The sequence below is a fragment of the Lolium rigidum genome, chromosome 6, assembly GCF_022539505.1.
Source record: "Lolium rigidum isolate FL_2022 chromosome 6, APGP_CSIRO_Lrig_0.1, whole genome shotgun sequence".
NCBI lineage: Eukaryota > Viridiplantae > Streptophyta > Magnoliopsida > Poales > Poaceae > Lolium > Lolium rigidum.
The window spans coordinates 152,425,696-152,450,106 of record NC_061513.1 but is presented as its reverse complement, the minus strand read 5'-3'; the positions used below and the strand labels follow the sequence as shown (position 1 = coordinate 152,450,106).

The 24,411-nt window shown below is 44.5% G+C and overlaps 2 protein-coding genes across 2 annotated transcripts; one reads left to right on the top strand and one right to left on the bottom strand.

Moving 5' to 3' along the window:
• The first annotated feature begins 3,865 nt into the window (after positions 1–3,865).
• Positions 3,866–16,223, top strand: LOC124659822. Its single transcript, XM_047197629.1, has 21 exons — positions 3,866–4,015; positions 4,170–4,254; positions 5,663–5,702; positions 5,793–6,041; positions 6,745–6,844; positions 6,918–6,992; positions 7,215–7,313; positions 7,436–7,552; positions 7,635–7,750; positions 7,854–7,953; positions 8,739–9,088; positions 9,459–9,789; positions 10,926–11,122; positions 11,248–11,466; positions 12,248–12,434; positions 12,676–12,923; positions 13,203–13,295; positions 13,373–13,474; positions 13,618–13,987; positions 14,211–14,348; positions 15,164–16,223. Exons 1-21 carry the CDS (start codon positions 3,884–3,886, stop codon positions 15,980–15,982), a joined length of 4,167 nt encoding a protein of 1,388 aa, XP_047053585.1. The 5' UTR covers positions 3,866–3,883; the 3' UTR covers positions 15,983–16,223.
• A 748-nt stretch (positions 16,224–16,971) lies between these two features.
• Positions 16,972–18,482, bottom strand: LOC124660082 (D-inositol 3-phosphate glycosyltransferase 2-like). The gene has a single exon (XM_047197874.1). It carries the CDS (start codon positions 18,466–18,468, stop codon positions 16,972–16,974), a length of 1,497 nt encoding a protein of 498 aa, XP_047053830.1. The 5' UTR covers positions 18,469–18,482.
• Between the last annotated feature and the right edge of the window lie 5,929 nt (positions 18,483–24,411).

Sequence of the window (24,411 nt, the reverse complement as noted above, 5' to 3'; positions counted from 1 at the left end):
AAGTAAAGATTTGCAAAGTACACACCTGATCCGAATGTAGCGGATCCGTTGACTAAAGCTCTCCCTAGGGCAAAGCATGACCAACACCAGAATGCCATGGGTGTTAGGTTCCTTACAATGTAATCTAGATTATTGACTCTAGTGCAAGTGGGAGACTGTTGGAGATATGCCCAAGAGGCAATAATAAAAGTGGTTATTATATATCTTTATGTTTATGATAAATGTTTATATACCCTGCTATAATTGTATTAACCGAAACATTGATACATGTGTGATATGTAAACAACAAAGAGTCCCTAGTATGCCTCTTAACTAGCTTGTTGATTAATGGATGATTAGTTTCATAATCATGAACATTGGATGTTATTAATAACAAGGTTATATCATTGTATGAATGATGTAATGGACACACCCATTTAAGCGTAGCATAAGATCTCGTCATTAAGTTATTTGCTATAAGCTTTCGATACATAGTTACCTAGTCCTTATGACCATGAGATCATGTAAATCACTTATACCGGAAAGGTACTTTGATTACACCAAACGCCACTGCGTAAATGGGTGGTTATAAAGGTGGGATTAAGTATCCGGAAAGTATGAGTTGAGGCATATGGATCAACGGTGGGATTTGTCCATCCCGATGACGGATAGATATACTCTGGGCCCTCTCGGTGGAATGTCGTCTAATGTCTTGCAAGCATATGAATAAGTTCATAAGAGACCACATACCACGGTACGAGTAAAGAGTACTTGTCAGGAGACGAGGTTGAACAAGGTATAGAGTGATACCGAAGATCAAACCTCGGACAAGTAAAATATCGCGTGACAAAGGGAATTGGTATTGTATGTGTATGGTTCATTCGATCACTAAAGTCATCGTTGTATATGTGGGAGCCATTATGGATCTCCAGATCCCGCTATTGGTTATTGGTCGGAGTAAGTACTCAACCATGTCCGCATAGTTCACGAACCGTAGGGTGACACACTTAAAGTTGGATGTTGAAATGGTAGTACTTGAATATGGAATGGAGTTCGAATATTTGTTCGGAGTCCCGGATGAGATCCCGGACATCACGAGGAGTTCCGGAATGGTCCGGAGAATAAGATTCATATATAGGATGTCATTTTATGTGAATTAAAATGTCGCGGAAGGTTCTATGGAAGGTTCTAGAAGGTTCTAGAAAAGTCCGGAAGAAACCACCAAGGAAGGTGGAGTCCACATGGGACTCCACCTCCATGGCCGGCCAACCCTAGTGGGGGAGGAGTCCCAAGTGGACTCCCCTTAGGGGGCCGGCCACCCCCATATGGGAGGTGGAACTCCCACCTCTAGTGGGAGTCCTAGCTTGGCTAGGTTTCCCCTCCATATGGAAGGTTTTTGGTTCGGGTCTTATTCGAAGACTTGGATACCAATACTTGGGGTTCCACCTATATAATGAGGGGCATAGGGGAAGGGCAGGCCACCCCAAGACCACAAGCTGGCCGCCCCATTGAAGTGGCCGGCCACCCCCTCCCAAACCCTAGCCGCCCCCCTCTCCTCCATATCTCCCGCGTAGCTTTAGCGAAGCTCCGCCGGAGTTCTCCACCGCCACCGACACCACGCCGTCGTCGTTGTCGGATTCAAGAGGAGCTACTACTTCCGCTGCCCGCTGGAACGGGAGGTGGACGTCGTCTTCATCAACAACCGAACGTGTGACCGAGTACGGAGGTGCTGCCCGTTCGTGGCGCCGGAACCGATCGTGATCAAGATCTTCTACGCGCTTTTGCAAGCGGCAAGTGAACGTCTACCGCAGCAACAAGAGCCTCATCTTGCAGGCTTTGGAATCTCTTCAAGGGTGAGACTCGATACCCCCTCGTTGCTACCGTCTTCTAGATTGCATCTTGGCTTGGATTGCGTGTTCGCGGTAGGAATTTTTTTGTTTTCTATGCAACGTTATCCTACAGATTTTGAGATAAGTTGAAAACAGAGACAGTCGGAAATTGAGTTATTACCTAGCCTTGTTGAAGAAACTCTCGATCCTGCCCTGCGAGATTTTGCCGGTGTCGATCTCCTTGAGACGTTGTTTCTCTTTCTCGAGCTTCTTGGTGGCTAGTGCTTTGGAAGCTACACCGACAAAATTCAAGGCGGGGTGGCAGGAGAGGGAATGCCTATTGTGCCCCGAGCTGGCGGGGCAAGCGAATAGAATAGGAGGGTGCGTGTGGACGCATGCGATGTCCATCCTGACGCATTTCCAGGTCAGATTTTGGTCCGGGATCGATCGTCGTGGACAACTCTTATCAAATTACGTTGCCGTTTGGCTAGGTTTTCCTGCGGACCGACATAGACAACCATGGTTAATTTGCATCAGGCCGCTATGAACCACAAACACTATATGTCGACTAGGTCGGCACGGATAGTGCGCCGCACCACTCGCGTCGCACACCGTGCGTGTGGTACGACCAACCAAGTTAGGCACACTACATTTTTTCAATTCTATTTCATATTTTTTCTTTTCTTTTATGTTTCTTTTTTCTTTTTCTTTTTTCTTTTCTATTTGTTTTTTTGTAAGATTTGAAAAATGTTAAGATTTTTTTTGAAAATGTGTAGATTTAAAAAATGTTTAAAACTAAAAATCATTCAAATTTGAAAAATGTTCATGTTGAAAAAATGTTCAAATTGAAAAACTATTCAAATTTGAAACTTTTATAATTGAAAAAACGTTCAAAATTGAAAAATATATGGATTTACAAAAAAATTAATTCAAAATAATTTGAAAATGTCTAGTTTTTTTTTTATAAATTAAAACATTAGATTTCAAAAAAATACATTTTGGAAAAAAGAAATATCTATTTTTTTTGAAAAAACATTAGTTTTAAAAAATAGTACAATAAGGAGAAAAAAAGAAGAAAAGGAAAACAAAAGTTTTTTTTACCTAACGGGCTGTGGTCCATTTAACCTTCGCCGAGTCAGAGGGGTTTGGGGCACCCGTACATGCCGACGGGAGGTCCTTTACACCGACCTGATCGACGTGTAAGGGGGCGCCACACAACGAGGCTAGTAGTTGTAGCCTACCTTGTAGCAGGTTTGTTGGGCCACGACCCATCGCATGAGATACCTTTCTTTTTTTCTTTTCACAGATTTTTGTTATTTTGTTTTGTTCTTTGTTTTTTAAAAAATATGTACGTTACTTCAAAACCAGAATATATTTTGAGATTTTTTTTAAATCCATAATTTTTTCAATATAGAAACAATTTCGAATTTTAAACAAATTTTAAATTTTGAACAATTTTAAGTTCTAAACAAATTTAAATTTCGAACACTTTTAATTTCCAAACACATTTAAAGTTTGAGCAAAATTTTAAAGTTTAAACATATTTCCAAAATATATACATATTTTTAGTCTGAATATTTTAAAAAAAATAACATTTTGATAATCTAAACATTTTTAATATATTTTAAATATTTGAACATATTAAAAATTTGGGAAAAATTCAAAAGCCAGATATTTTCAGGTTTGAGAATGCTATTTTTTTTTTGGAAATTTTCATATTTTGAATTGAAAAAGAAAAAAGAAACAGGAAAACAAAAAAAAGCAAGTCCTTACTCGAAAAAAATCGTCTGTCCTTATATATTCAGGATAACCCTGATATGAAGCCCATTCGTAGCTTACACAGAGGCTGAAACAAGGCCACGAAGGTCCAAAAAGCGAGCAGGCCCAAGTTACCCATTCGGCCATTCACAGCTCACCTTGCTATCTCTTCTCTGTCGTCGTCCAAACAAGTCCCAACTCAGATCTCCCTGCGAGCTCCCACAACAAACCACACTGCCCCTCTCCTCTCCAGATCCCTCACGCTCACGCTCGTCGCCAGCCACGACGTCGCGGCCGCACGCGGCGGGCGCGGCGATATGCTCCGCCTCAGGGCGTTCCGGCCGACGAGCGACAAGGTGGTGAAGATCCAGCTCCACCCCACTCAACCCTGGCTGGTAACCGCCGACGCCAACGACCGCGTCGCAATCTGGAACTGGGAGCACCGCCAGGTACCACTTACTATCTCAGAGATCCCGCTCTGAATTGGGCCCTCTCATCCTTTTCGTCCCCATTTGCGCTCCTCCTGCTGAACCAGCTTAGCAACCTCTGTCTGCGATTAATTGCTCTCCACTTGCTTTGGAATTCGTTGCTGTATGGGGGTAGGTGATCTACGAGCTGAAGGCGGGTGGTGTCGATGAGCGGAGGTTGGTCGGCGTGAAGCTTGACAAGCTCGCAGAGGGAGAAACTGGTATGCTCTGCACTACTTCTGCTTGAAATAGCTTGTTAGAAATGCCATAGGTTTTTTGTTATGCGCGGTTGGAGTGATAATGTTAGATTTGCTACTTTTCTAGTTTGATGATGACCAAAGGACTGTTGCCTAATAAATTGTTCAAATGCCTAGTTTTAACTGATTGCTATGAGTTAGGCCTATGTGTGTGTGTGTGGAACTAGGTTACTTATTTGCTTAGTTTCATGTGATATCATTAAATTAGTCATAGAAATTTAATAAGCAACCTTCTTCTTACGCATCCATATTCAAAAAGTGACAACAATGAGAATTGTTGTATTGATAGAGGTATGAGAAACTTTAAATTAGAGCTAATACACAATCCGGTCCCTGAACTATCACACGTAGCTCAGTTGCATCTTCGAACTACAAAACCGACCAAAGTAGTCCTTGAACTTTGAATATTGGCTTGCTTACTTCACGTGACGCTACATGTGAATCACCTGACTCAATACAGCCAAGTCATTGCCCAGTCATAGTGTGCAAAAGGTCTCATCCATGCTTTGAGCTTATTCACTTATGAAATCCAGACCGAAGTAGGCTCCGAATTCCTATCACATTGACCCTAACAAAACCAAAATTGATGTGCTGGTGGGCATGCTATGTTTCCATGGAGCTTCAGCCAAAGGCAGCCCTGGAAGCTGGTTCTTTGTTTCTGTTGCAGCCTTTTTTCTTGGTGGTAAGCCAATCCCAAAGCTGGAACGAATGGTCCTAAGAATTTATTATGTGTGTCAACTCTTTGCCTGTTGCAAATACATTTTATATATAATGGCAGCATAGCTTGGAATGGATGCACAAATATCTTAGTAACATGGTCCGAGTGCAATATTACCTGTAACACAGTCTATCATGGGTATTTGGGTCTTTTTGAGTGTTCTAACTGGCTCGAGACTTGCCCTACTGCGTTAGCTTGTCCAGGAGTAGCGACACATAAAGACGGGATTGAGAGGGCCAAAATTCAAAGTTCAGGCCTTCAGGGGCCTTGTTGGTGGTTCTCTAGTTCAGAAACTAAAATTGAGCCCCAATTGATAGTTCAAGAGCCAATTATTTTACACTGGTTATACGTTCCCGACATATCTATTATAATTTTTGAAAGTAATTTGTAAAACTTGTTAGAAAACATTCCTCGATCCTAACTCTCAAGTGCAAGCTAAATTGTAATCCCTGTCGAAGCTGGTTTCAATTTAGTTTTTACGACAACAGTCTGTTTTCTGACTTCACAACTTTCCCCTCCAACTTCGCTGTACATGGTTTTTTAGTTATTTGCTTTATTTCTGCATTCTCTCTTTTCAAGATGGGCATGTGAAAGTAACATACCATATGAGATATATACGTTTGGCTTACTATGACATTGTCAAAATCTGTGCAGATTCAAAAGGAAAACCAACTGAGGCAATCCGAGGCGGAAGGTATTGATTTGAGAGTTTTGTTATTTTACCATGGCCATTTTATATGGTATCTTGCCTGACATCGCTACCGGCCAACTATTGTACTCCAAGTGTAAAGCAGGTTTCTTTTTATGACGACGATATACGATTTTGGCAACATTGGCGCAATTGCTCTGCTGCTGCCGAGGCTCCAACTGCAGTTAATCAACAATCATCCGCTTTCAGTGCACCTGCACCATCTACAAGAGGAAGGCATTTTGTTGTCATTTGTTGTGAAAACAAAGCAATATTTTTGGACTTAGTGACTATGCGGGGCCGTGATGTTCCTAAGCAAGAACTTGATAACAAGTCACTTTTATGGTACACTTACTTTGCAGAGTACCCATCCTTATGTCTATATGTATTTCTTTTCATTTATTCATGGTGTTTTACATGTGCCTAAATGAATTGTGCATGCCGGATTCAGTTTTCCTTTTAACTAAGATTTTGGTTGGTGATGTAAGGCGTAAAATAGGAAAAACATAATTTCGTGTGATGCTTGTCATGCATCATTTAGAGCCTGTAGGCTATACTGGTTGTGAACCATTTCTCAGCTGGTATCCCTGGGTCAATGTTTCTTGGAATTGATAATAATCAATCATAATAGGTATTATATTCTTAGTTTTCAGAACAGCATATTGTTCCCAAATCCTAATTACATGCACTCTGGTGGTATTAACAAATACATCTGCATTTGGCATCGATTCCAACATTTCAGCATTGTTTTGTAATTGGAACCTGGACCTGGACCTGAACTGAGCTGAAATGTTATGTTCATAAACCTTATGCTCCTTTTTTATCAGTGCTGCTGCATTTCCTGGTATTTTTGACCATACTATATATGATAAAATAAATCAATTACCACCAAGTCCGATATATGATTAAGAACTAAAAACAGCTTGGCTTCTGTCATTTAATTATCTCTGAAACCCAGTTCAACATACATCTGTTGAACATCAACAAGTACTTTAAAGCTTTGGATTAGTGCTAGATTTTGACTTAGATCATGTTTGTGCTTTTGCAGTATGGAGTTCCTCTCCAGGTCATCTTCTAGTGATGCCCCTCTAGTTGCATTTGGGGCATCTGATGGCGTGATCAGAGTTCTCTCAATGATAACATGGAAGGTTACACATCTTATACTTGCCCCCTTTGCTTCTTCGTAATTGCATTTTAAACCTAGCAGTTTGGTCCTTGCAGCTCGTGCGAAGGTATACTGGTGGACATAAAGGAGCAATATCTTGCTTGATGACATTCATGTCTGCAGCCGGCGAGGTAATTTTTCTCATGGTTTGTTTTGTTTTATTAGGATTTGGTCTCTTCTGTTTGGTCATCAAACTGTGATTTCCCCCTATTGACTGTTGTGTCCATATGCTATGTGCTTGTGTTGTTTGTTGTACTTATCTGCTATTTCATTGTTGCTAGTTTCTGCAGCATTTCAATTTTCCACATGGTACTGTTATATCTTTACTTATCAATAAGTATGCGTGTCTTCAGGTACATTTAGTTTCTGGTGGTAGTGATGGTCTGCTGGTATTATGGAGCGCTGATCATATCCATGACTCTCGTGAACTTGTACCTAAGATTAGTTTGAAGGTAATGCAGATTTTTTGACAGAAATGCAGAATGTTTAGGTTAATCATGTAAATAACATTAGTAAGCAGTTTCTCATGTGGGTTGTTTGATACTGGTTCTTTTCTTTGTGTATCTTTCCAAAGGCTCATGATGGAGGCGTGGTTGCGGTTGAACTTTCAAGAGTAATGGGAAGTGCTCCACAACTCATTACTATAGGGGCTGATAAAACTTTAGCCATATGGGATACCGTTACATTCAAGGTATGTATACTCAATATTTACATGAAACTATGTGTTTTGTTATTCTAGGAAACACTTATACAATAGCATATTTGCTGTGCAGGAAATAAGGCGCATTAAACCAGTACCTAAGCTTGCCTGCCATAGTGTTGCATCTTGGTGTCATCCTCGTGCACCAAACCTTGATATTCTGACTTGTGTCAAGGACTCCCATATTTGGTATGATTTTCTTGTGTTTGGGAAGAAACATCAGATTGTAGAAATTCTATATAGTGTTGAAAAAACGATTACATGTGTAATTTTGCATTTTGGATTGTTACAGGGCCATAGAACATCCGACTTATTCTGCTTTAACAAGACCACTCTGTGAATTGTCCTCGCTTGTTCCTCCACAAGCCCTTGCACAGCATAAGAAACTGAGGGTATACTTCTGGACTGATACCTTTAGTAGAAAATATTTTGCCATTTCAGGTCAAGCTATTGTGTTTTTGACTATTATCAGATGGTTCCACAATATTCTGTAAATATTTATTTCCGTCTCATTTTCTCCGAGCTTTAGTAACTGTTGTGTTGCAGTGCTAGGCATGTTTATTGTAACTAAGAATGTAGCACAAAGCCAGATTGTAAGCACTCAACGATCACTGGGCATGTTGTTAAAGTTGTCTCCAGTCCTATTTGTAGGACATGTTAGGTTTCGTTAAGACAAGATTTTGACGAAGAATTACTCCATTAATACATACTCCCTCTGGTCTCTTTTAATTGACTCGGATTTATCACAACTTTGTACTAAATCTGAGTCAATTAAATAGGACCGGAGGGAGTACTTCATACGATACCAATTTCATGTCATAAAACACATTAAAAAGTGACTCTTGGTCAAAGTCTTGTCTGAACAAAACCTAATCCGCCCTACAAATAGGAACGGAGGGAGTATTAATAATTTAGGTGTTAAACATATGTCTCTACTCTCCAGTGTCTATAATGATGCAGTTTGCAAAAGTCGTATACCACATCATTCTGGACTTAAAATTGGAAAGGGAATTATCACAGATCAGTGAAAGGTAACTTGAATGTACGTAATGTAAAAAAATCTGGTTCACAGTACCATGTTGCTGATAAGATGCTGGTTTCCGTATAAAGATAACACCACTGTAATGCAGAGTTTTTCAAGCATGCTAACATAGACTGAACTTTGTGGCTACTCTAGGTTTACTGTATGGTGGCACATCCCTTGCAACCACATCTTGTTGCTACTGGAACGAATATTGGTATTATCTTAAGCGAGTTCGATCCAAGAGCACTTCCAGCCGTTGCTCCTTTACCAGCACCGGCAGAAAGCAAGGAACACTCTGCTGTTTACATTGTTGAAAGAGAACTTAAGTTACTGAATTTCCAATTATCAAACACAGCAAATCCATCCCTAGGAAGTGCATCTGAAACAGGAAGATCAAGGAATGAATCTATGGATCAGCTGATAGTAAAGCAATCTAAGAAACATATCAGCACGCCTGCTCCACATGATTCATATTCAATCCTTTCAGCTAGCAGCTCTGGAAAGTAAGTATTTATGCCATCTTATCGCTATTGCCTAGCACTTGAGTACTACAAAAGAAACAGACATCATGTACTGGGTTTTTCTATTCCATGAATCTCATGTTGGCTGCAGTACGCATAGGCCCTAGCTGAATTCGTTTTAGTCATCATTCTGGTTATTGTTGCATTATACATTGCGTGAGAGAGGTTTAGTGTTGCATAGTAGTTACTTTGCTGTTATGTGCTGTGAGTTGTTCATTGCAACTAGAAGTCAATGTTTCGGATATCTAATCTGTTTTGTGTTCACTACTGTTTTACGGTGCTTGTGTAGGCTATAGTTAGTTTCTCGGTATATGCTATGATTTTTGTAAAAAAACTATTTATTTATTTGCAGGTACGTTGCAGTTGTATGGCCAGACATTCCATCGTTCGCTGTGTACAAAGCTAGTGATTGGTCAGTTGTTGATTCAGGTACAGGAAAACTTTTTGCATGGGACAGCTGTCGTGACAGATATGCTCTGGTCGAGAGTGCATTGGCTCCAAGGATGCCACTAATTGTGAAAGGTGGTTCTTCTAAAAAGGCAAAAGAAGCAGCTGCAGCAGCAGCTCAAGCAGCAGCTGCAGCAGCTAGTGCTGCTTCTGCAGCCACAGTACAAGTTCGCATTTTGTTAGATGATGGAACAGCTCATGTTTTGCAGAGGTCGATTGATGGCCGCAGTGAACCGGTTGGTAATCTTCATTTATGATATATTTTTTACTTACGGAGAATCTTTCCTTTTCTATAGATACCGGTTGGTAATTTGACAGCATGCGATTTTTGAGCAGCAGTAATTTTATTGTTTTTGTTTTCTGGTTTTGTTTCTTGATGGAAATATGAAGGCCATTGGCATCACTTATGGAAAACTATCATACCATGCTTGGCATATACTGGAAAAGTTCCAGCCTGAGTACCTTAGTTACATTCATACATTGTCGAAACAAACATGCTACTTGACCACATTTTGACATGATGCACTCAATTTTTTGTTTGTTTTTGGGATGGGGGTGGGGTAATAGAGCTATAGTCGTAATTATTTGGTATGAAAATGCTTGTTTTCTCTTAATGGTCAGAATAAGTTATAGTTCAGTTATTGTTATCAATCTGTATCATACAAATTACAACATGTGATTTATTTCTGATTATGAGGTCATCTGTTTTCTTATTATGCTTGGTTATTTGTACTGAGTACTTTTAAAACTCTATTGTGTTGCCATTGCTTAGGAGATTTCTGTGCATACCTTGGTTTAGCTGTCTTGGATATCAGTATTACTGAAACATAAGGTGGTCAGCAATGCCCATTTTGATGTTAGCATGGTTGTGCGTTCTTGCTTTCACCTCTAAGCACATATCCTTGGTTTACCAGTGAAAATAATCTTTATTTTTTGGCCATATAGCTACATGATCTTTCTTTAGGCACATATCCTTGGGACTAGGAGTTTCATTGTATTTTTGTGGCATTTCAATGGATTTTTCCAATATAGGGCATTTGGATCCCAAAGTTCCTTGGATTGCTTCCCTACACCCCAGTTCTATAGGATTCGTTGCAAGAGGTTTGACCTCATGAAATTTCCCTTTATTTCTTGGATGCACCTTTTCTCTTTTGAAATTCTTGCAAAAATCCTTTGGAGCACCCGAATGCCATGTTTGCAAATTCCTATTTCGTTTTTCGTTTCCTGTAGGATTCAGTAAGTCGTGACATCTCAATCCTACTGTTTTTCCTATTCCTGCGTACTTAAGATTCCGCATTCCGAAGACACTTAGTTTAGCGAGTTGTTCTTAGCATTCTGTTGTTTCAAGAGGTTTATGGTTGTACTCTTGCAGGTCGTTGGCTTGCATGGTGGTGCTCTGCTTGGTGTCACATACCGGACATCTCGTAGAATCAGTCCTTTGACAGCCACAGCTATATCAACTGTTCAATCAATGCCCCTATCAGGTTTTGGAGGTAGTGCATCATCTTTTGCTTCGGATGACCCATTTTCCACCAGAGAAGGGCCACCCCAAAATTTCCAGTTATACAGGTATATATGCACCTATGGATTTCATGCTTCCTGGATATCTAGAGAATTTATTTCTTGGCCGATACTAGATGATTGCTATGCTATGTATTACATATATTTATCTTAGCTACATTTGATTCGTGCAGCTGGGAGACCTATCAGCCTGTAAGCGGCCTACTTGCACAACCTGAGTGGACTGTGTGGGACCAAACTGTTGAATATTGCGCATTTGCATACCAGCAGTATATTGTAATTTCTTCCCTGCGACCTCAGTTTAGGTATCTTGGAGACGTTTCAATTCCCTTTGCTACTGGTGCTGTTTGGCACCGTAGACAGTTATTTGTGGCTACACCAACAACCATAGAGTAAGTTAACTCTTCTGTGTGCAGTCTGAATTGTTCATTTAGTGCACCTCAATATTTCCATTATCATGTGTTCCCAACTTCCACTGCTGAGTCTGTTTCAAGCTCTTGGCTGTCTTTTAATAAAGGTATACTTGTGTTTGATTCAAGATGGTAGATAGAAATCACAGGTGCTGTAGGAACCTTAGGAGTCCTTGTACGATTTATGTTATATTATCCAATGATTTCTGAAAACTACATCCATTAAGTTGTATAATAATATAGGGAGTGCTGTTTTGGAACATGGGAGCATATGCTCCCTCTATTTTGAAATGCATCTTACACATATTTTGAATTTTAAAAAAATTGAAACCAAAAATTCGCATGTAAATCTTCTCGTGCTACACGCTTACAAAATTGTTTCATAAAAAATCGACTTATCATGTGACGTGTGTAAAAAAGACAAAACTCAGTGCTAAAAATAATGCTTTTCACAAGATAAGTTTTCTCTTTTTTATATAGACCACAAAAAATATTGGTTTTTCGTGAAACTTGACGAACGAACATATATTATGAAGATGTACATGTAAATTTTTTTGTTAAATTTTTTTGACATTTCGAAATATGATTTTTTGGTAGAGGGTATTGAGAAGGCAGCTACTTTTAAATGGTTTTCTGGTATAGCTATATTTTTTTCCAGCAAATAGTGTTTTGGTGCTTTGATTGCACTCGTGGTTCTAAAAAAAAACTTTGATAACACATGGGATATCTTGCTATCTCTTGAACTTTTGAACCTATTTTCCAGGTGCGTTTATGTTGATGCTGGAGTTGCTCCAATTGACATCGAGACAAAAAAGAGAAAAGAAGAAATGAAAGCAAGAGAAGCTCAGGGTCGAGCAGTTGCAGAGCATGGAGATTTAGCTCTTATCACAGTTGAAGCTCCCCAGGTTACGGCAAGTGAGAAAATCTTATTAAGACCTCCGATGTTGCAGGTGTGTATTTGTATGTGTTGAATGCTGTTAGTAACCTTTTTTTTACATTGATTGTTTTCTTCTGTGTCCACTAAATTTTAATGGAACTCAGGGTTACTAGTTTAATTTCTTAATTTCAATGTACTTTACTGCATTATTTGACTTCTGTTTAACTGTGGCTTTTGTCTTTGTTACTTCTTTTATATATATGAGCTTGTTATAATGTCTTGTTAATTACAGCTTGTATTTCGCAATTTTCCAGGTTGTTCGTTTAGCCTCCTTTCAACACACCCCGTCAATACCACCGTTTGTAGTGCCAAAGCAACCGAAATTAAGTGGGGATGATTCAGTATTTCTGAAAGAATTGGATGATAGAAGATACGCTGAAGTTGCTGTTGCTGGAGGAGGGGTGTCGGTTGCAGTAACCCGCTTTCCTGCAGAGCAGAAAAGACCTATTGGACCACTTGTCCTGGTTGGTGTCAGAGATGGAGTTCTTTGGCTTGTTGACAGGTAATACATGCTGTAAGGACAACAAGAGCAGTTCCATGATCATTTTGTGCAAGTAAATGCTCGTTAAAAGAACATTCGCTCAAATAGAGCTAAATTTTTACTCCCCCTGTCTCAAAAAAAGCTGCACAACTTTTTCTAGATACGATCAATTACTAAAATATGTCTATATACATCATATTTAGACAAAGTTGAGCAGCTTTTTTTAGGGACGGAGGGAGTTATTGTTTTGTTCAATGCTAATTTGGGTGCAATTCTGACACCTTGCAACATTCCTCAAAGGTATATGTGTGCACATGCCTTGTCTCTCAGCCATCCCGGTATACGATGTCGGTGCCTTGCAGCATATGGAGATCCAGTTAGTGCTGTCAAATGGTATGTTTTTATGGTTTAGCACATTTTGTTGGCTTTTGCAAGCGGTGTGAGTGACAACTCAAAAACGAATCATGCAGGGCTACTAGACTTGGCCGAGAACACCATGATGACCTTGCTCAGTTTATGCTTGGAATGGGCTATGCTACTGAAGCACTTCATTTACCTGGAATATCTAAGAGGTGAAAATTCTTGCTGCCTGAATTTTTCTATTACCAGCATGAGTTTTTCTTTTATTTAATTTTATTTTATTCTCATTTTTCTCTTTGATAGATGGATACATATACTATTTTCATGAGTTTAAATTTGTGTTGACATTCCTCAGGTTGGAGTTTGATCTTGCAATGCAGAGCAAGGACTTGAAAAGAGCACTTGCATGTTTGCTGACAATGAGCAATAGCCGAGACGTGGGACAAGAAACTACTGCTACTGATGTTACACAGATTCTCAATTTGGCAGTAGCTAAGCAGGCTAAGCAAGAAAGTCTTGCAGATGCTGTGCAGGGAATAGTGAAATTTGTCAAGGAGTTCTTTGACCTTATTGATGCGGCAGATGCCACCGGCCAGGCTGAAATTGCTCGTGAAGTTTTGAAGAGATTAGCTGCTGCAGCTTCTGTAAAGGGAGCTCTACATGGACAAACCTTACGAGGCCTTGCACTCCGTCTTGCAAACCATGGGGAGCTTACTCGACTGTCGGTATGCTACTTTGACCTAGTAATATTTTACTATTAGAACTTGATTCTTGCCCATTAATGGTGATTTTCCATCTGGGACGTTAATACGGCGAGGCTCCTTGTTGATCATGCATGCTAAAACCTGATGTTTCCTTTCTGTTGACGCATTATATTTCGTTTATGATCATTTGCACATGTTTGGTAGTTTCTTAGGAGCAATTACTAATACTGTTGCACCTTTCCAGGGTTTGGTGACCAATTTGATAACAGCTGGCCATGGGCGTGAAGCAGCATTTGCAGCTGCAGTTCTGGGTGATAACACCCTCATGGAAAAAGCATGGCAAGACACAGGAATGCTGGCAGAGGCTGTTTTACATGCTCAAGTAAGTTATATTTTGAATTCCATTCTCTCACCTATGCTTCCTAATTTATACTACTATAAGAAACTTGAGTTTGGTGTGAACCAATTAGTCGACATCCATAATCATTAGGTCCAATGGCTGAGAATAGAAGTTGGTCCCTTACCCCCTAATGTCATACTTATCGTCTTCTAGTTACTGCTCCATTAGTTGCTTCAGAAATCAGAACCAATAGATCCTAAAACCCAAAGCACCACTGACATCCTGCCTCAGACACATGTGTTTTCTGCTCCGACTATACGACCTCTTCTTCCTCTCCATTTCCAAACACCGTCTTCTCAGTTGATTCTGTATAATTAAAATTCCAAATGCATGATGTGTAGATGAGTAAAAAGAATGGAGCTAGCAATGAAATGAATTCCCTATTGTGAAGCACTGGTTCTTCTCCAAAAAAAAATAGTACTCCGTCTCACGAAAGTTGTCTTGGATTTATCAAAATTTAGATGTATCTAGACACTATCTAGTATATAGATACATCTAAATTTGAAAAAATCTCAGACAAGTTTCACGAGACGGAGGGAGTAATATTGTAAAGCATTGTGGTTGGGGGTATATATTTTGTATTTTTGTGCAAATACATTACAAAGAAGTTAATGTGATTGATAGTGACATCATTGATTATGAGATAAACCAACCATAACGAGTTGTCCATAATGAAATATTTTGGTGAATATGCATTCTGCTCCTGCTGTTTCCTAAAAATGTGACATCACCTTTTTATTTGGCCAATGACAATGAGTATGGTTGCCAAGTCCTTACACGGTTTTTCCACTCTCTAGGCCCATGGTCGCCCGTCATTAAGGAGCTCAGTCATAACATGGAACAAGGTGCTACAAAAGGAGCTGGATCACACACCAACCGTGAAAACCGATGCTGCCGCAGCATTCTTGGCTTCTCTTGAGGACCCGAAGCTTACTAGTTTGGGAGAAACCGAGAAAAAGCCACCAATTGAAATACTTCCTCCTGGAATGCCGCCACTATCTGCAGCTCCCATTGTTATTAAAAAGGCGGCCATTGCAAAACCTGGGCTTCCTAATGCAGCTATAGGTGCTCCCATGAATCAAGCAGGTGCTCCCATGAATCAAGCAGGTACTCCAATGAATCAAGGCACCCCAATGGCTCAAGGTACTCCAATGAATCAAGGCACCCCAATGGTTCAAGGTGCTCCAGTGAGTCAAGGTGCCCCAGTGGTTCAAGGTGCCCCAATTGTTGAAGGTGCTCCGGTGGCTCAAGGAGCTCCAACAGATAATGGCACTCCTGCTCCGGCACAGAGCACCGATGAGGTGGAGGCAACAACAGCTCCTGACAATGTGGAGGCTACAGCAGCTACCAGCAATGCAGAAGCTACTGCAACGCCTGATAGTACTGTGGAAGCTACAGAAGCTCTGGTTACAGACCCAACAAGTAGTCCTGACGCTGCAGCTGCTCCAGCTCCAGCTCCGGCAGCTGGTTCCAGTGGCACTGATGCACCTGCTGTAACTCCCGGAGAAGCTACAAAGGATGCACCTTCTACCGAGGCACCAGAGACAGAGGATAAACCACCTTCGACAGAGGCATCGTCATCACCCCCACCCCCACCCCCTTATTCTTCTGTATAAAATATTTCATTCTCATTTCTCATAGTGGTGTGCCAAATTTTTTATGTATGCTGATTCTTTCGTTCCACTGTAATTTTTTCCGTTGGTATAGATATTTTGATAGTACTCAAAGACGACGAGCAGTATGTGATTAGCTGTGTACATCTGCTGTTCTTGTCGAAAAGAGAGCACTTCAACTGCGACCTTATCTCATGCTGTTTGTGATTAGTGGAGATGATTCAATCGAAGTTTTCTGTGATGAGTTAATCGTGTTTGGCCAGTTCATTGTTTGTTTGCCTCGTGCTGATGTGTCTAGGAGTTCCTGTAGCTCGACAAGTTCATAGTCATTTTCGTTGCTTGTCGAGCATGTTGTGAGGAGTACGGCATGGAGAATCCAGGTGATTCGTGCCAAAGTGCTGCCAGTTCCAGTGTCTGAAAAATTGAACATGACGGCAGCTGTATGAAAGTCGTCTCAGATCACTATAGTAAAGTCTGAAGGGGTTGCCGTAAGAAGGAGAACGAGGTAGAGGGTACCGATCCCGGAGCGTTCCCTCGAAGCCAGCACTCGAACTGCTGTACATCCACACCACATATACGGAGGCGGGTCAACCCTGCAATGCTCTCTTGCTTTGCTTCCCAAAAAAGCATTCGTCAGCTCTAAGAAGCTGTGAAACTTTCCGTGCTACGCACTTCAGCAAACATGTTTCCAGTATAATATAATGCTTCGCTTATACCGCCTTCGCTCCACTTTGGAACCGAGGTACTCCCTCATATCAAAGAGAAGGAGTAATGTTTACAAGATACGCAGTTGCAGTCTTTGTTACGAAGATATGTAAGCCTAAAGTTGATACTACCTCTTAGTGATTCGGGATGTTAATCATCAATTTTTTTTAACCGAGTAAACTTACATAAGGGGAAAAAAGGCGAAAGAGAAACATCATACAGTATAATCTTAGTACTACATTCGTATCCGTATGATTATTAAGAACAAGGAGGCATTGCTGACAAAACTAATCGAACTCAGCGGGGTACCCACAGAATGACTCGTTCTTGACACAGAGGAAGAGCCTCTCGTACGCCAGGGCCATCTTGGTGGCCGCGAACATAGACTTGGCGTACTCCCTGCACGCGCGGCCGCGCTCCGCCGCGCGCCGGGCGCCGTCCTTCACCACCGCCTCCAGGCTCTCAAGCAGCGACTCCACGTTGGGCGCGAACATGTGTCCGAACTCGTCGTCCACCACGACGCTGCCCTTGATGCTCGGGAACCGCGTGGCCACCACCGGCTTCCCGCACTGCATCGCCTCCATGAGCGTCAGGTCCAGGCCCTGCGGGCGCAGCGTCGGGTCCACGAACACGTCCAGCGCGTTGTAGAACGCCCTGAGCTTCCCCGGCGACACGGCGCCCAGCACCTTGGCGTTGCGCCCCAGGTCCATGTACCGCGACTCCCACGGCCCCTTGCCGGCGACGAGCAGGTACACGTTCGGGTGGCGGAGCGCCAGCTTGGAGAAGGCCTCGTAGAGCAGCGCGTGGCCCTTGTCCTTGACGAGCCTGCCCGACACGCCCAGCACCAGGTCGGCGCTCTTGGGCAGGTCGATCTCCTCCCGGAACTCGCGGCCGAGCTGCGCGTCCGGCGTGAACTGCGCCTCGTCCACGCCGTTCAGGATCACGTGCACGCGGCGGCCAGGGATCTGGTACACGTCGCGGAGCATCTCCCCAGTGGAGTCGCTGATGGCCACCTGGTGCGCGTAGCTCCGGAAGAAGCGGACCTCCGACAGCACCCGCCTCACCGACTCCGACAGGCTCTGGTTGAACGCCGGCGACATGGGCTCGTCCTCGCCGCGGGCCAGGTCCTGGTATATGCCCGAGTGCAGCGCCTCCAGGGAGATGCCGTGCCACGTCACCACCAGGTTGGGCACCCCGCGCGCGTACCGGTGGAACACCGCCACGCTCTCCGAGTGGATCACGTCGAACGGATCGTTCTCGCCCTCGGCCTCGTACAGCTTCCACGCCTCGTCACAGCGCCACTGGCCCGGGGTGCCGTCCAGGAAATGCAGCTGAGGCCCATCGGCGGTGGGCGACGGCGCCGCCTCCGTATGCGGCGGAGGGGAGGTGAACACGTGGACGCGGTGGCCCCGCGCCGCGAGCGCCGTGTGCAGCGTGTGCGCGTGACGCTCCATGCCACCGGGTGCCGTGGCCACGGGCCACTTCCGAGAGAACACGGCGATCTTGAGCTTGGCCAGGGGTGGCTGGGACGACGTGAACGGCAGGTGGTTCCACGAGAACTCGATGTCGCGAAGGTCTCCGGCGAAGCCGCTCACGCTCGACGATGAGCGTCCGACGGCCGTGAGGTGGCTGAAGAGCGGGGAGCACGAGGACCGGTGGATGAGGAGGAGGTAGAGGATGGGGACGATGAAGAGGAGAGAGAGGAGGGCTGGGGAGACGGAGAGCATGGGGTGGGACGGGCACCTCCGCTTCCTCGACCTCTGCAGGGAGGTTAGTGCCGCCATCGATCACGTCATGCACTAGCTCTACTGCTCTAGCTAGCTAGTCAGGAATAAGGACGCAGATGTGCATATCTCAGGGCACAGAGAGCTTTTGCACAGGAAGGTGGAGTGTCTTGCAGGATATTGACATTTGGGAGCGAGCTTCGTGCTTTGCTTTCCATGGCTGAAGTTACTTAGAAAGATGGCCATGTGGGGGATGTGTAGAGCGTGTTTGGTTTGAGTCCAAGCCGAGCTCACCAAAAATTTGGCTAGCCAATATTCTGATTGCCTACCGTAAAAAAAAAAGGTTGCCGAATGTTGGCAAGCAAAGTGAAGTAGACTTGGCTAGGGAGCTTTAGCCGATCTGGTGCTTTGAAATTCATGCATATGTGCATCATCAAGTTTTATTTAGAATCTGTGAAAAGTAAAGAAACTTAGTGAAACTGAATGATGCCGTGTACTAGAAAAAGTCATTCCTTAAGCATTGGCATACACAATTGTTGGCAATCCTGCAAGCAAGTGCGATAAGTTCAGCCATGACCAACAAAATGGTAGGGTTAGTTTTGGTCACATGTAGTGTTGGTGCAATGTGAGTTTCATTTGTTACCAATTTTCTTTACCAAATTAATACACAATATTTAGGCTAGTTTAGTGCAATATAGTGTATAACTAAGGAAAACGCTCGTATCGGCCGGTTGTGCCTCACTCACGAGCGCCTCCTCCTGGTCCTACACATTTTCCTATCTTCTCCATTGCAACATTATTTTCATCCCTTTCCATCAGCCGCATGTAGCCATAGGGCATGGCCAGCGCATGGTCCTAGCTTGCATAGAGAACACGTAGGTTCAGATGCCTACATGGCAGTGCAATGACATGTGTTGCTTGCAGGAGAGGCCACTTCCTCAGCTTTGAAAAGAGAAAAACAATGGAAAGAGCAAAAAAAAAAAAAAGTAGCAGAGAAGGGGCAGATGGAAACCTAATAATTATTATTTGGTGGCTTCTTTGAGCATAAACATTATATTTGGATCGTGTTTAATGCAAGACGGTTATTCATCCAGTCTGAGAACAATGGTTGCTCGATTTATATGAATAATATCTTTTATGGTTATGCACCTAAGAAGAATGGTTTATTTCTTTTTAATCTTGATAGTAATAATACACACATTCATAGTGTGAATGCCAAAATAATTAAGTTGAATGATGATATTGCTGGATACATGTTGCATGAAGAAGCCCCATTATGATGGACTGCTGGAATCACTTGATTATGAATCATTTAAGACAAGTGAACCATGAATTATAGGCGAGATGACTAGAACCTTGTTTTTTGGTACAATAGAGCGGGCGACGGACTTGTTGAAAATCATACATACTGATGTGTGCGGTCTAATAAGTGTGTCAGCATGCGGTGAATATCATCACTTCATAATTTTCATGAATGATTTAAGTTGATACGGATATATTTAATTGATAAAACACAAGTCTGAAACTTTTAAAACGTACAAAAATTGCAGAGTGAAGTGGAAAATCATTGTAACAAAAAGATCATTTTTTTACAATCCGAGAATATCGTCACTTCATAACTTTCATGGATGATTTAAGTTGATATGGATACATTTAATTGATGAAACACAAGTCTGAAACGTACAAAAATTACAGAGTGAAGTGGAAAATCATTGTAACAAAAAGATCATTTTTTTACAATCCGATCGTGGAGGAGAGTATCTTAGTTACGAGTTTGACGCACACGCATGAAACAATGTGGAATAGTTTCACAACTCACTCGTGTTGGAAAACCATAGCGTAATGGTTTATCCAACGTCGTAATCGTACTTTATTAGATATGATTCAGTCTATGATGTCCCTTACAAATTTACCACTTTCTTTTTGGGGTCATGCACTAGAAATAGCTGCATTCACTTTAAATAGGCACCATCTAAATCCGTTGAAACTACACCGTGTGAATTAAGGTTTGGTAACAACCCTAACTATCGTTTCTAAAATTTTGCGGATGTCGTGTTTATGTGAAGAAACTTCAACCTGATAAACTCGAATCCAAAGCGGAAAAATGTGTCTTCGTGGGATTCCCTAAAGAAATAATTGGGTACACCTTCTATCACAGATCCGAAGACAAAGTTTTAGTTGCCAAAAATGGATCCTTTTTGGAGAATGATTTTCTATCAAAAGGTGTGAGTGGAAGAAAGGTAGAACTCGAAGAGGTTATTGAACCTTATCTTCCTGAAATGGTGAATGGCATAGCGCCGAAAACTGTTCCGGTGGTGACTTCACCAAATAAAGAGGGAACTAATGATGGAGATCATGAAACTCCTAAAGAGGATACTATCGTACTTCGCCGGTTGACGTTGCCTAATCGACGGTACCCCGGAGGAGGGATCCTCACGTAGGGGGGGGGGGGGGAGAAGTAGGGGCCATAGGGCGGAGAGCCATTGGGACGGTAGTACGCGGGTTACCCAACTTCGGAACACGTTGCTCGGAGGCAGTGCCTACTGCTGCTTGTCTAGAATTATCTTGGCGCTTTCGGGTTGTTACAATGAGTTGTGGTTGTGCCTCTAGAGCTCCCGGGATCCGTCTTATAAAGGCGCTAGGATCTGGGGTTTCTACGGAGAGTCCTAGCTGGAATACAATCTTGCCTAACTGCGGAATATTACATTGTTGTGCATGTCAAGGATCCGCCTACTACCTAAAATGTGGTACTGGATCCGGCTACCTTGATGGGCCTTGCCGGATCCGACTCATGGCGCAGGTCAGACCAAATCCAGCTCCTTGTTGCTGGGTTGGACTTCTTCCATCTTGATCAACAACAATTGGGCCGCCCGATGGGCCGTATGCCACCATCACCATCTATGGGCCACCCGGGTTTGCCGGATCTAGGCACTATCGATGGTACACCCATGAAGTATACCCACAATAGTAGCCCCCGGAGTTCTCCGATGTTCTCCATATCTTCCTCCTTGATCAAGCCTCTGAAATCTCCGACTAGCTTCCCAGAAGTCTTGGAAATCTTGAAGAACTTCGACTTCATGAATACCTTTCCAGCTTATTTGCCATATGACCAAATTTTCAAAATTGATCTCCGGATAACTTAAATCACAGAAATTACTCTGAGTACCTCGGAGTTTCATGGATCGTCCAAGGGGATCAAATCGTTTCACCTAACCAGGCTCCAATATCGGGTAATTCCAATGGTAACTTAATCCATGGGCCAATTCACTGCTAGGGTTTAGGACACGTGTCATTCATCCAACGGCGCGACGCTTGCGTGCCTACCACAGGATGCGGAGCACGAATCTCATTCCCAGGCTATAAATATCACCACTGCATGGTTAATCCATTCATTCTCCCCCTCGCGTCGCTCTCAGTTAAGCGCCGCCTACGAGCCCTCATCGCCGTTGCGTCGGACCTTCGCCGGAGCTTCTCAGACGTGCCGTGTTTTTAAGTCCGACGAGCCACTACGCCACCTCACCGGTGGCAGCTCCGAACACCGCGTCCGCCATTTTCGGTAAGAATTCCGACTCCAATCTTTTACTGATCGGAGCTCGTAGAGATGAACGAACAAACCAACTAATTTCTAGCTAGCTTTAACTTACGCGAGCTTGCTTGTGCAGATGTCTTCTTCTCCTCCCCCTCAGTCGGAGCCGATCATGGAAACACCTCTTGCCTCCGCCCCTCCACCTCTAATACCAGTCCGACTGGATCCTTCTCAAGGATCCGGCAAGACCATCGAAGGCACATCCACCGATCCGGCCGAGACTGCCGGAAAGGAGCGAATGGAGAAGAAGGTCCATGAGGCCGCTGCCAAGAAATCCAAAGCCCGGACCCGCGAAGGCGAGGTGAAGGGACAGTGGTGGTGTTGGGGGGAATACCCTAGGTATGGCAAATGACCGGGAACAGTTGGCTTAGGGCCGGCTGGCCCGCGGCCAAGGCCAGCTGAGGAGCAGCCGACTCGAGCCGTGGTCCGCCGCCTTGGGGCCGACTGGAACCAGGTCTACGCTGGCTTGGCATGGCCTGGGCCGGCTTCAGCATGTCATATCCGGCTTGGTTCATCTTTCCCCTGGCCGGCTCTAGGAGTTGGCAATCCTTGCACGAGAAGGCTCCGGAAAGGTCATTCGGGTGCCAAAGTCCACGAGGACATGCAATCCCGCGGATCGCAGAACACTGTAGAGCAATATAATAGGGATCCGTGTGGTGATAGGCCATCATGGCCCGGCATATCGGGGCGGTGTAGGCTACGGGCGGAGCTACGTAGGGGCCGCAGGCTATGGCTGGAGGCTAGATCCGGCCTACGGCCCGTCGCTCGCTCCGTCCTGTCCCTGCCAGCCGCGACAGGAAGGACAAGACGCGGGCGGCAGCCGAGGGGCCCCGGGCCCCGGGCGCCTTGGGACCATGCGACCAAGCCGGAGCCGGTGGAGTCGGCGCCATAGCTCATAGGGACTTCTCTGTAATGTTCCATGCACTATATAAGCCTCAGTAGCACCCCCCTTTGGGGGGATCGATCAATCACTTCTACTTTCATACTTAGAACCGCTCGGGAGAGAGGCCTTCGTCTACCTCGAGCCCTCTCTCAAGCCGGCCACAGCTCAAGGAGCACCATTGTAATGTCTACACATCATATACATCTGTAGAGCAGGAGTAGAGGTGTTACCTCCATACGAGGGCCCCGAACATGGGTACGTCGCTGTGTCACACGTGCTCATACCCGCATCCGGAGACCACCGTAGGCCAAGGCCGGAACCACTTGACTTAAGCCACCCCATGGCATATGCCGTGACGATACCACGACATTTGGCGCCCACCATGGGGCCTTCAGCGTCTGCGGCCGGATTTTCCTTCTGGACGGGCCTCATCCTTCCCTCAGGCGAGCGAGTCGCTTCAGGCTTGGTCTAGAGGTTCGGCTCGCTGGACTGCGTCAGCGACAACGCTGGCTGCTTCGCCGACCAGCCCTTCCCTGCCGGCGGCAACGTCATCACCTTCGGCGCGCTTCACGTCTACGTCGCCATCGTCGCGTCGCGCGCTACCCGCACCACGTGTGGAGCTGCACCAGCCCTCCTCCCGGAGCCGGCATCGGCAGCATCCTCGCCAGCCCCTGCGTCGTGCAGGAGGCCATGGCCACCGACGAGAACACCACCAAGTCCACGCGCAACCAGGCCCCGCGCCGGAGCGCAACGCCAACGCCAAGACGGATGGCGGCGCCTCGAGATCCAGCCCACCACCTCCGCCGCAGGCGGCCAGGGCGAAGCTGAGCACTCCCTCACTGTCGGCACCGACCCGAGCACCATCGAGGCTGACTTGGAGGCTCACCGTTTGCTTCTCCTTCAGCAAGCGGAAGAGGTTGCGGCTACCAAGCGCCAGCTGGAGATCACCACGCGCGAGTACAAGCCCCAGCCGAGCTGGCCAGATCCACCGCTGGAGAGGCGCCCTCGGTGCAGAGATCAACCACGACAGCGAGCCCTCGCTGGCTGTCTCCCTGGAGCGGCCCATCTACAACACCCCCGAGAAGAACGTGGGTGCGGCCAGAGCATCCGCACAGGAGCTGAGCCGCCTTGAAGGCGAAGAGTTGCGCCGCCAGACGAAGCGGGTGGCCCAGTTGCTCCACATCGCCAACAAGCAGTAGAAGGACCTGATTGCGCGTAGTTAACACGTCCGTTGGGAACCCCAAGAGGAAGGTATGATGCGCACAGCAGCAAGTTTTCCCTCAGTAAGAAACCAAGGTTATCGAACCAGTAGGAGCCAAGAAGCACGTTGAAGATTGATAGCGGCGGAGTGTAGTGCGGCGCAACACCAGGGATTCCGGCGCCAACGTGGAACCTGCACAACACAATCACAGTACTTTGCCCCAACGTAACAGTGAGGTTGTCAATCTCACCGGCTTGCTGAAAACAAAGGATTAGATGTATAGTGTGGATGATGATGATTGTTTGCGAAGAACAAGAAAGAACAATTGCAGTA